This window comes from Quercus suber, unplaced genomic scaffold (assembly GCF_002906115.3).
Source record: "Quercus suber isolate HL8 unplaced genomic scaffold, Cork oak 2.0 scaffold_17, whole genome shotgun sequence".
NCBI lineage: Eukaryota > Viridiplantae > Streptophyta > Magnoliopsida > Fagales > Fagaceae > Quercus > Quercus suber.
Genome location: NW_027069482.1, coordinates 228,567 through 239,458, shown reverse-complemented (window position 1 = coordinate 239,458; position 10,892 = coordinate 228,567). Strand labels below are relative to the sequence as shown.

General features: G+C 35.7%; 1 protein-coding gene across 1 annotated transcript; it reads left to right on the top strand.

Moving 5' to 3' along the window:
- The first annotated feature begins 397 nt into the window (after positions 1-397).
- On the top strand, positions 398-7,847 carry LOC112031644 (pollen-specific protein SF3). The gene is made up of 3 exons (XM_065760254.1): positions 398-583; positions 2,134-2,300; positions 7,272-7,847. The coding sequence occupies exons 1-3, from the start codon at positions 568-570 to the stop codon at positions 7,551-7,553; spliced, it is 465 nt and encodes a 154-aa protein (XP_065616326.1). The 5' UTR covers positions 398-567; the 3' UTR covers positions 7,554-7,847.
- Positions 7,848-10,892: the final 3,045 nt, after the last annotated feature.

Here is a 10,892-nt window from a genome sequence, read left to right as displayed (position 1 = left end):
ATTGCAAAAAAAGAAAAGGGAAAAAAAGAGGTTACTTTATAGTCTATTGGTAGCATTAATGCATTATTACTATAAAAGGAAAAAAAAAAATGTACCTTTCATATGCCTATGTGGAGATGCTTAAGGACATGCTCATTCAAGAGAAGAGGACAAAAAATCCCACCACGTAGAAAATCGCAAAATGTACTAAATACACCAACTTTATATACTTACTCTTCTGGTCATAGAAGGCATTAATTCACTGTTCTCTAGTGAAAAACTGTACGAAGACACCTGACCTTCCTGAGGGCACAATCGTAATTTAAAATAGTTTGGTCCAAATGGTATGCACAGCTGGCAGTTTGTATATGCCTAAAGTCTAAACAAAGACCCACTACTAGTGAGTTGGTTTGGTTTCCTCTGACATGTTCTTAGCTGTAAATCTCAGACTAGAGAGTTTGAAAGAGACAATAAAGAGTTTGAAGGAGACAAAGTCATCAAATTAGGACAGTTTCCAATATTGTTCATATTTTTGTTGTTGTTGTTTTGGAATTTTATTAGATTTCTGGGTTTGGAAGATTTTTGGGAATGGCAACATTTGCAGGTGTTAGAGTTGAATATTAGCTCTGATACCATGTTGAATATTAGCTTTGACGCCATGTTAAATGGAGAATATTATCAAAGCCAAACTTCGTTCTTGGCATCAAACAAACATCTCTAGTAAGCAAAGAAGATTCTCACGTGCACACCACCATCAAAAGTCACACATGCTTGTCTGCCGGATCTAGACTCCACGGCATCTTGCAGCCACCATGGCTCTGTGCTGTGTCAAAATCCAACAACCAAGCAAGCCGTGGCTTAACTTTTCAGATCTGTGCAAATCCATGCCTCGCCTGATGAAACCAATACCACAGACGTGCTACACGACCTCCCACGACAAAAACCCAGAAACAAGGCCACCAACGGCAGTCTCACGCGCCACCACGCGCTTCCGTTGTAGCTCACGCGCTGCCTCGGATTCCTCAGGAGCAGATCCTTCTGCGGCAACACGCGCCACCATGACGGCCTCGTAGCTCGCCGATCTGCCAAACCCCGAAGTCCGAGCACCAATCTCCGTCGCACGCGCTCTCACGCGCCTACCGGAGTTCTCCACGCGCCGGTGGAATAACGTCACGCGCCACACGCGCCTGAAGTTTGATGCTGACGTCATCTTGACACGTCAGCGCCACGCAAGTCGTTGCCACATCAGCCCTACTCCACGTCAGCGACACGTCATAGGATGACGTCAGCGGCTCTGCTGCCTGATCCGTGACCCGACCCGGAAACCCGGAACCAACCCAGACCAGTATCTGTTGACTTTGACCCTGGACCAGTTGACTTTGACTTTTTGCGTTGACCTTTGACCAAAAGTCAAAATTTCCAAAAGGGCCTATCTTGCTCAGTTTTTCGCGTACATTCCAATTTTGGACTCCGTTTCTTCATTTGAAGCTCCGAAATTGGTCAATTGGTATCTGTTGACTTTGACCCTGGACCAGTTGACTTTGACTTTTTGCGTTGACCTTTGACCAAAAGTCAAAATTTCCAAAAGGGCCTATCTTGCTCAGTTTTTCGCGTACATTCCAATTTTGGACTCCGTTTCTTCATTTGAAGCTCCGAAATTGGTCAATTGGTACATTCTTCATTGTGGTTTCTTCAAAGGCATTCTTCAAGGCATCTCCAAGTGATCTTCTTATGCTTATCCAACCTCAAGCCTTCATCGAGCTTCCGCCTTGAGTTTGAGGGAGGGTGTTAGAGATATATATTAGACAGATATTAGCCCAATGTAATAGGTCCAAGCCCAGTCCTACTTGTACTAGTAGTCTAGGGTTTAGTCCTATATATACTCATGTTAGGGTTCATTATAACACAGGTTATTGTACTACACTCCTATACAATATAGATGTAGCCCTTAAGGGATTCCTCCGAGGATGTAGGCCGTCAAGGCTGAACCACGTAACCCTCGTGTTCTTGATGTTCCTATTCTATGCTTCCTCTTCCGCATCCACTCTAGCATACACAACATGGTATAACACATTGCGTTTGATAATATTCTCCATTTAACATGGCGTCAAAGCTAATATTCAACATGGTATTAGAGCTAATATTCAACTGCAGGGACTACCCAAAAGTGCAAGGCATGTGAGAAAACTATGTACTTGGTTGATCAGCTTACTGCTGATAGCAAGGTCTACCACAAGGCTTGCTTCAGATGTCACCACTGTAAGGGTACCCTTAAGGTAATAACCATAAAGATGAGTCTTTTGAACATTGGGACACATGGGGTACAGAGTACACTTCTTTGGCATTGAAGTTTCATGGTTTTTATAGTGCTCTTTGGCTTTTTCTATTTGATTTTATATGTATGTACAAATGCAAGTCTTTGTTTTGTCACTTCTGTACTTGGTTCTGGATCTTCTTATATCTGGGTTTTGTTTAAGGATTATGATCATGAAGACATGAACTTATATGGAGTACTTGGAAATATTTTATTATGTTAAATGGGTTGGCTGTGTTTGCTTCATGATGGGTTCATGCATCTTGATGATTGTTGTTCTGATTGTGAATATTAATGATGATTGCTATATTTAGTTCTCTATTTACAATCCTAACTTTATTCATGATTTCACTTGTTAAGAAATTGGCTAGTTCTGTGTTGCATAAATGGGTTCAATTGGACTATATTTTGATATAAAATTTGGATCAAATAAGATTTACTATATTTTGAATGGTCAAGGAATTATAAGCGGTAAAGTAGGTTTGAATTTGTTCTTTGAAAATTTGAATGTAATTCAGAAATAAATAAAAATTTAGAGAGTTTATTCAGAATGTTAATAAGTAGAAGCCCCCAGGAAACCATGCTTTAAATGGAAGTGTCAATTTAAATTATTTAGCTCTATTTTCATCTATAGAGAATCAGACATGAACGAGGTATTAAATTTATGAGCCTAAGATGACTGCCTCAATGAATGACTGCAGTTTTTTTTTTTTTTTTTGATGAATGATAATTAATTACTCAGAAACAAAACCCGTAAAGCACACTGCTTATGCATCAAACTAGAATACAACACAAGCCATAACCAGAAAAATACAACATGAACAGGACCACAACTTGGATAAGACAACAACCAGAGATTAACTAAGCAACACCAGACCAGATCATGGATCAAGCACAAAATAGGGATTCTCCAAGTGCTACAAAAGGTCCTGTTTTGGATGGTTTTTTCCACATTCTACACCAAGATAATCTGCCTAACATAAAAAATAACTCTTCGAATCACTTGTTCTTCAGTGCAATAATCATTATTTATATTCTTCTCTGCCGTATAAGTATCTAGAAGTTATCTCCTGGTTGTGACTCAACCACAATCTCTTAGCACTTCCAAATAGCTGAAATTAAAGACAAAATGAATGGAATAAAGATTAAACTCACTGTCAATCTGCCAGTAGATTTATCTGCCATATAGATACATTGTTCAAGTATTACTCCAATTTCATGACATTAATTAATTGCTCATTCTTGAAGTGCTTGAATCTTGGGATCAATTCTTGGCTTGTTCAGCAATAAAGAGGAATCATGTAAAACTTTTGTAGCTTATTACAATGATTAATAGAACTTCAAATTTCATATTTCTGCAGTATCTCATTTTTTAGATCAAGAGTGACATATCTTTTAACTAGCCAACAGATGATGCCTTAGGTCATTAGATAACTAACTTTACCATTTTCATCATTTGCTCTTACTAACTTCTAGAATTATATAAGGATTACACGAATGCTATTTTTGTCTTATTCGGCTCTTTTGCCTTCTTACCTGTTAAAGGTTAATGGTTGTTATTTCTCTGTCTTCAGCAATAGGAAGTTTGGAACACTAATAGCATATCTCATATTTAATTGTAAATTTATTTATAATTCTGTTCACCTCAGCATTTGGATGTTCGTCATCTTAGGAACTGCTTTTCCATTGACTGGTCACAACACACACTGATATATATATATATATATATACACACAGAGAGAAAGAGAGAGAGAGAAAGAGAGAGTGGTTTTTCTCCTAAGAACTCCAAACATTTGAAGGACGTAGGAAGTGTACCAGCTGGTTCTAGCTTCTCTATATTATGATTGTTTCTATTTAATAATTGTTCTGTCCATGGTATGAGAAGGAACTGAACATCCCCTTTCTCCTCCTCTGTATTTTCCCTTATATTGATTGCCAATATGCCCAAGTAATCTGGTAAGATCCAAGTTTGAACTTATTTTTGCATTTGCAATCCTATTCTTTTTCTGTAAGAGCTTACTACATTTGTATAATTACATAGGCAGTCGCGCATTACAAGTTATATAAGCTCCATAGCAAGAAACAGAAAATAGCATTCTCTATTGGTAGCACCATCTAGCATGCTAGATTCCTGCACCTAAGCTAAAAGTTTGTGATATTTTGGCCAATTCCAAATTTAATCCAGTATGGAGTACAAGAGTTAATTACCAATGTGCTTTAACTCAAATGGTATCTCCTGCTCTTATAAGAGCAAGGGGGAGGGGGAGGTCTTGGGTTCTAGACCCATTTGGTGTGTGTCAATTAGCCGTTAAAAAATAAAAATAAAAATAAAAAAAAGGAGCGAGAGTAAATCTAGTATGCAATTGATAAAACCTAAATCTGAGACATTGTATTATGATAATTGTTTTTGTTCAGAAAGTCTAGGGACATCTTTCTACAACTTTTTTCACAACTGTTGATATGGCCTATTGTGATTGGTGGAAAATAAAAGTGGTACCGGTGGTATACCCAATTGAAAATGATATTGCTTTAATTACAGCCGGCCATTTGTACTTTACAAAAATTATTACTCTTATTTGTTTGACTTTAAACCTTTTGCTAATGAGTTGATGGTTTCATGGTTGTTACTTGTTTGCATTTTTGCCATGATGTGTGTGCGTGTGATGTTTAGAACCGTTAGATTTGACAAACTTTTTTGGCATGCTTCCTGAAGAATGGATTAAACTGCTAATAAAGCCATATGAATCAACTTTTGTAAACTTGATTTATTATCTTGGGTGGGGAAGCTTGAGAGTTTTTTGGATTATATTTATCTTATTGAACAGTAGAGTTTGAGCAAGCAGCTCGAATCTAAATTCAAGACAATAGGAAATGTTCTATTCCTTTCATGTAAAATTTTCAGCAGAAAATTTTATGTTATGGTCTGAGTGACCTTTACTCGAGAAGGGCCTGAATGACCTTACAAATTATTGTGTGAAGTGGCCAATCTTAAGTGAGAAGGCCCTTTTGACTTGCATCATTTCAAAGAAAAACAAAAAATGGTAAAAGAAACTGTCAGCATCTTTTGCATTGGGGAATTTGCTTCTATCAAAATTTCATTTGGTGACTAGACTGATAGATTTAAGCATCTTTTGGATTGGGGAATTTGCTTCTTTCACAATTTCATTTGGTGACTAGACTGATAGAGCTTCATCTAGGGCCCTCTATTTTAGGTGTAATCCCCTGAAGGATGAGTGAAAAGCAGCACTATGTTTGGAACCTGTCCAAGTGGGGTTTTGCTAAAACTTGGGATTTTTTTGCTGTGGTTTTTTTAAATATTTGCTCTTCTCTTGTGCAGTTCCTAGTGTCCACACACTCGCATGTGCATGCACACAACACCATCCCTGCCTTTTATTGTGCTGAATGGTTATAGAACCTATTGTGTGTTAGTTATGGCACAAAATGACCTATTATGTCTGTGAATTCAGTCATGACAAATCAACAACCAACCTTCATCATTGGACAAAATTGATTTTACTTGGCTACTCAAGTCTTTTTTCCTGTTAGCATCAAGCATGGCCATGTTATCTGGCTAGGCTTAGGTTGTCTTCTCTCACTAGTTGTAATTGTCTTTCTTATGGCATTGCCCTTTATAGCTTCAATTTGAACCACATCATTCTCTACCTATGGAATAGGTTGACAGGAGTTACTTATACAATACTCAATATAAAGGGACTGCCTTTTTATCGTGATTTTGAATCAATTTTGTTTGTTTGAGATAAACTATAGTATACAATTGTTGAGCTCTTCATAAGTTATTTATTTATTAAATTTTATTAGTTTTAAGGAGCATGAAAGTTATTGTCCTCAATTTGAGTACCTTTCATGCTCTCATTTGACTGTTACACTGAGCTTCAAATGTGTAAACCAATCCATTTTGAAGTACCTTTCAAGTAGTCAGAATATAACATTTATTTTTTAATCTTAGTATTTGCTCACAAATTACTTTAAGCAGTGTCACTTTGTGGCATCTGCACCTGTCTAATGGGAGCCCCAGAAACTGCTAGGTCATGGTCAACCACCAGGTGTCCTCAAACAGAAAAACAAATAAGTAATTCTGTTTTCCCAGCTATGAAGAGGTCCAAATAAACTTTACATTTTTTCTGGTCCTGTAAGAAAAAAAAAAGTGTAATCGGAAAGTAAGATTATAGTGAAGAATAGAACGCCATAGAGAAGCGTGTTTGAGAGATAAAAGATAGATTAAAAGCTTTAAAATTTGAACAATGTGTGAAATGGCTATTTACAAGCTGCTTATTTGACATTTGCTACATAATATTTTCACAAATTGACATCTATGCTTCACTACTCTTTGTTGTACTTAAAGGGAACTTTAATTTGAAAGCAATATCCTCTTGCAATTAGCTCTCATTTGTAATAATGGAGTAGAAATTATTGTAGTTGTAGTTTAAATGCAATCACCTGGTCTGAAAAAAATATTTCTAACTACATGCCACTTCTCTGGATCAATTAGCAGTTATTACAATGATATCAGATAGATGGAGGTACCTAAAAAATTTTAAATATGAGAATCCATAATAGTTTCCCTGAGATGTGGACAACTGGTACAACTTGTACATCAATCAGATGCCCTGATTACTTGATATCTACAGTATGAGTGACAAAATTTAGGCACACTCAAAGATTTAAGTTGGTACTCCTGTTTGAATTTCTCCCACTATTGAAGAATGTAAGCGAAAAAATTAGCCTTTTTTTTTTTATTATTTCTTTTGGTGGAAAATTATGAAGTTATTAGTAAACCACAACCCAAAGCGATTAAACAAAAATTTCCAATGTGAGAAGATACTATTGACTGAAGATAAACCCTCGTGAAATTGTTAAATCAGCCTTAAAGATTCAAAAAGAGTGTTTGTGTTTGTGTGTGTGCATATCTATGAGAGAGAGAGAGTTTCGATGTTCATGTGCATGTTGAAAATAATGTAGTTTCTTGGTACATTACCCTGAGTGCCTTTTTTTCTTTTTCCTTTTTTTACAGGTGGCAGTTGATGGTGAATCATATCATAAGTCTTGTTTCAGGTGCACTCATGGAGGCTGTGTGATCAGCCCATCAAACTATGTAGCCCATGAACATCGTTTGTATTGTAAGCACCACCACACCCAACTATTCAAGCAGAAGGGAAACTTCAGCCAACTTGGCAATGGCAAGAATGAACAAGTTACGGTGGTAGCTGTAGCTGTAGCTGAGAATGCAGCAGCAGAATAGTATTATGAAAGTTTTCATATTATAACATGATATCACACGGATGGTGGGTTCTAAGCAAGACTTGAGATGCAACTGTTATAGCATACAAGAAGAGATTTTAGAATTTCGATATGTGTAATGTGTTAATAAGGTATTAAGTCTTTGGTAGAGTTGCAGTATGTTGCTGATTTTGAGTGTGAGCTTTGAATAGTTCCTATGTAGAGTTGTGTTTAGTTCGTTTTACAAACCATTTGGCAAGCCCAATTTTCCTGTTTTTCGTCTTTGATTTAAAGCTTGGTGTGGCTTCATTTTCTATGGCTACAGTGTCTCTGTTCCTTGGTATGGACTTAATTTTTGTATTTGTCATCTTTGGTGTTTCTCTTCAAACGCTGCTGGGCCTTTACATTTATGAATCTTCAGACGCATACCGAAAGCTGTGACCCTTTCTTATATATAAGAAAATGGGCTGATCATCTAATACAATTCATGGATCCATTTTCGCACCATGGTCCATATCCGATCTTCTCTCTCATAGCGTGTCCACGCGCTATGAGAGCAGGATGCATACATCTTATGCATAAGATAATTATTGCATTTTGTAAAGAATCCGTAACATAATTTTTGAATTATTATACACATAGACGGCCTTTTATTGTACATTATCCTCAAATGACTTTGTTTAATTCCAAAATTTTGATGCTTGGACTAGGTTTCTGAATACCAAAAGTTAATGTTGGATGTTGACATATCAATATGTAAACAAAACTTGCTTGTAGTTTGTTTGGAATTGGTTCTTGTTGGAATTTTACAGAATGGAACTACTCACATGGGAGGGGATGATTATTCTGTTGGGCCAAAGAGATTTTTCAGGCTTTTGTCAATTGAATGGACGCTAAATGCTATAAAGCTCTGAAGGGGTAATAATTTTGATGTTGAGGCCTCCAAATTAAAGGCTGGTCTCTGATGGGTATTGCTGGACGCACCCAATACATTGTCTGCCACCAGTCAGGGAACCGGGACACCTTGTAGTCTTCTTTTTTAGCAGATGAAGAAAACATTGAGAAAGTTCAAACCAGTCACTGAAGTGAATGTGTGACTTTTGAAAATGATCCTCCCTCTCTCTTTTTAACAATTATTTTTTTTACAAATATCATGTTTGTAAGATATTAGACATTCTATTATTATTTTAAGACTAACAGATTTACTCTCATAATGTATTAATAGTGTGTACATGATAATAATGAAATTTCAAAAATATTGACGATGAGAAAAAAAAATCATGTGTTCATTATGAAATCAAATGCGTTAGGCTCCAATATATAATTATTTTATAGTGAGATCATATATTAATATTAGTCATTTATAAAGAAATATATATATTTTTCTCATAGGAATATTTCATTTTAGGTGTATTAAACTATTAATTTAAAAAAAAAAACAAAAATACAAACTCTTTTTTATCTTGCCCTTTCTAGACAAGAATTTATTTATATATGCTAAATAAATTATCTGGCTATCATTTCAGAATGACTTGGCTCCTCTAATTTTTAGCGAATGATCAATAATCACATGTTTAATAGGTATCAAATAGTAGGACTGTGAACAAGCCAAGCCGAGTCCAGTATTAAAAGTTCAAATTTGTTTATTTAATTTTATTTCGAATATGACACAAGTTGAGTTTAAACTTATCACCAAACAAAATTACATGTTCAAGCTTGGTTCATTTTATTATCAAACAAGCTTAAGCTTGTTCACAAGTTACTTGATTAATTTATTCTTTTCTTATGAATAGAAAAATTATGACTAAAATTTTTTACACCTTTACAAATCTATGGATGAATGGACTAATTATATTATCAATAAACTACAAATAATCATTTGACATCATATAAACCTATTTACAAATTTATACTATCCAATTTCAAGCCTATGTAAATATATTTTTAGATAAATATATATATAAAAGTATACTGGTATAATATTATGTATAATTAAATCAAGTTTCATGTTCACGAACATGGTATTATGTTTGAGTTTGACTTATTTAAGCCTAAATTTGGGCTTAATTTTGGCTTTTTTGCTAAACAAGCTCTTTCATGAGTTGAACTCGAGCTCTTAATCAACTTACGGCCCCAGCCAATAGCTAATAGATATCATGGGTTCAAGGAGCTAGTAGTAGCAGCAAAGCCAGCAATAACATTCTTATGATCGAACCTGGGCACAGACTAGCCTAAGCACAAAATCAGTATTTGTTACAGTCCCCTCCCCATCATGTATTGCTTAATAACCCAAACTACTTTTTATCAAAAGGTTCGCAGCCTACCCACTTTCTCTTTTTACACGCTTCGAATTCAAAAGTTGTCCCTCTTTCTTGTTCATCAACAACATCTCCCGCCATATCCAACACAATCAACCAAATCCCAAATGATCACCCAACTCTACAAAGATATATTTGCTTTCAATAACATGCTAATAAAGCAGCTTTAGAACTCTCTCAGCTCAACCAAGTCATGCCCAAATTGTCACTCAAATCTGAAATCACTCTCATCTCATGCTCTTTCACCACCTCTCTCATTTTCTGCCTACAACCCCATTATTGCATGAATCTTATTTGATCAAAGTTTTGCCATCTAGTGTAATTTATGTAACCTCATGATCAAAGCCTGTTCAAAGTTTCACAATTTCGAAAGAATCCACTCATCATTTCGATCAAATGCATGCTAGCATTAAAAAATGGGGTGCTAATGGCTATACTGGATATAAAGTACAAATTCACCTTAGTGATCTTCACTTTGTGTTAGGACCAAGAATTTCAGGAATATAGAGAAATGATCAGGGGCTAGTGATTATTGTTTATGCTATGATTCTGAATTCTGATAGTGACGTATCTAATGACATGCCATAATTGTCTTTCAGCTCTGAAGACCATCTCAGAAGTCTATGGGCTGATCATCGAACACAAATTATACAATACATGGATCCATTTTCGCACCATGGTGTATATCCGATCTTCTCTCTCACAGTGTGTCCACATGCTATGAGAGGGGGATGCATACATCTAATGCATGAGATAATTATTGCATTTGTAAAGAATCCGTACCATAGTTTTTTGAGTTATTATATAAATAGATGGCCTTTTTATTGTACATTATCCTCAAATGACTTTGTTTAATTCCAAAATTTTGATGCTTGGACTAGGTTTCTGAATACAAAAAGTTAATGTTGGATGTTGACATATCAATATGTAAACAAAACTTGCTTGTAGTTTGTTTGGAATTAGTTCTTGTTGGAATTTTACAGAATGGAACTGCTCACATGGGAGGGGATGATTATTCTGTTGGGCCAAAGAGATTTTTCAGG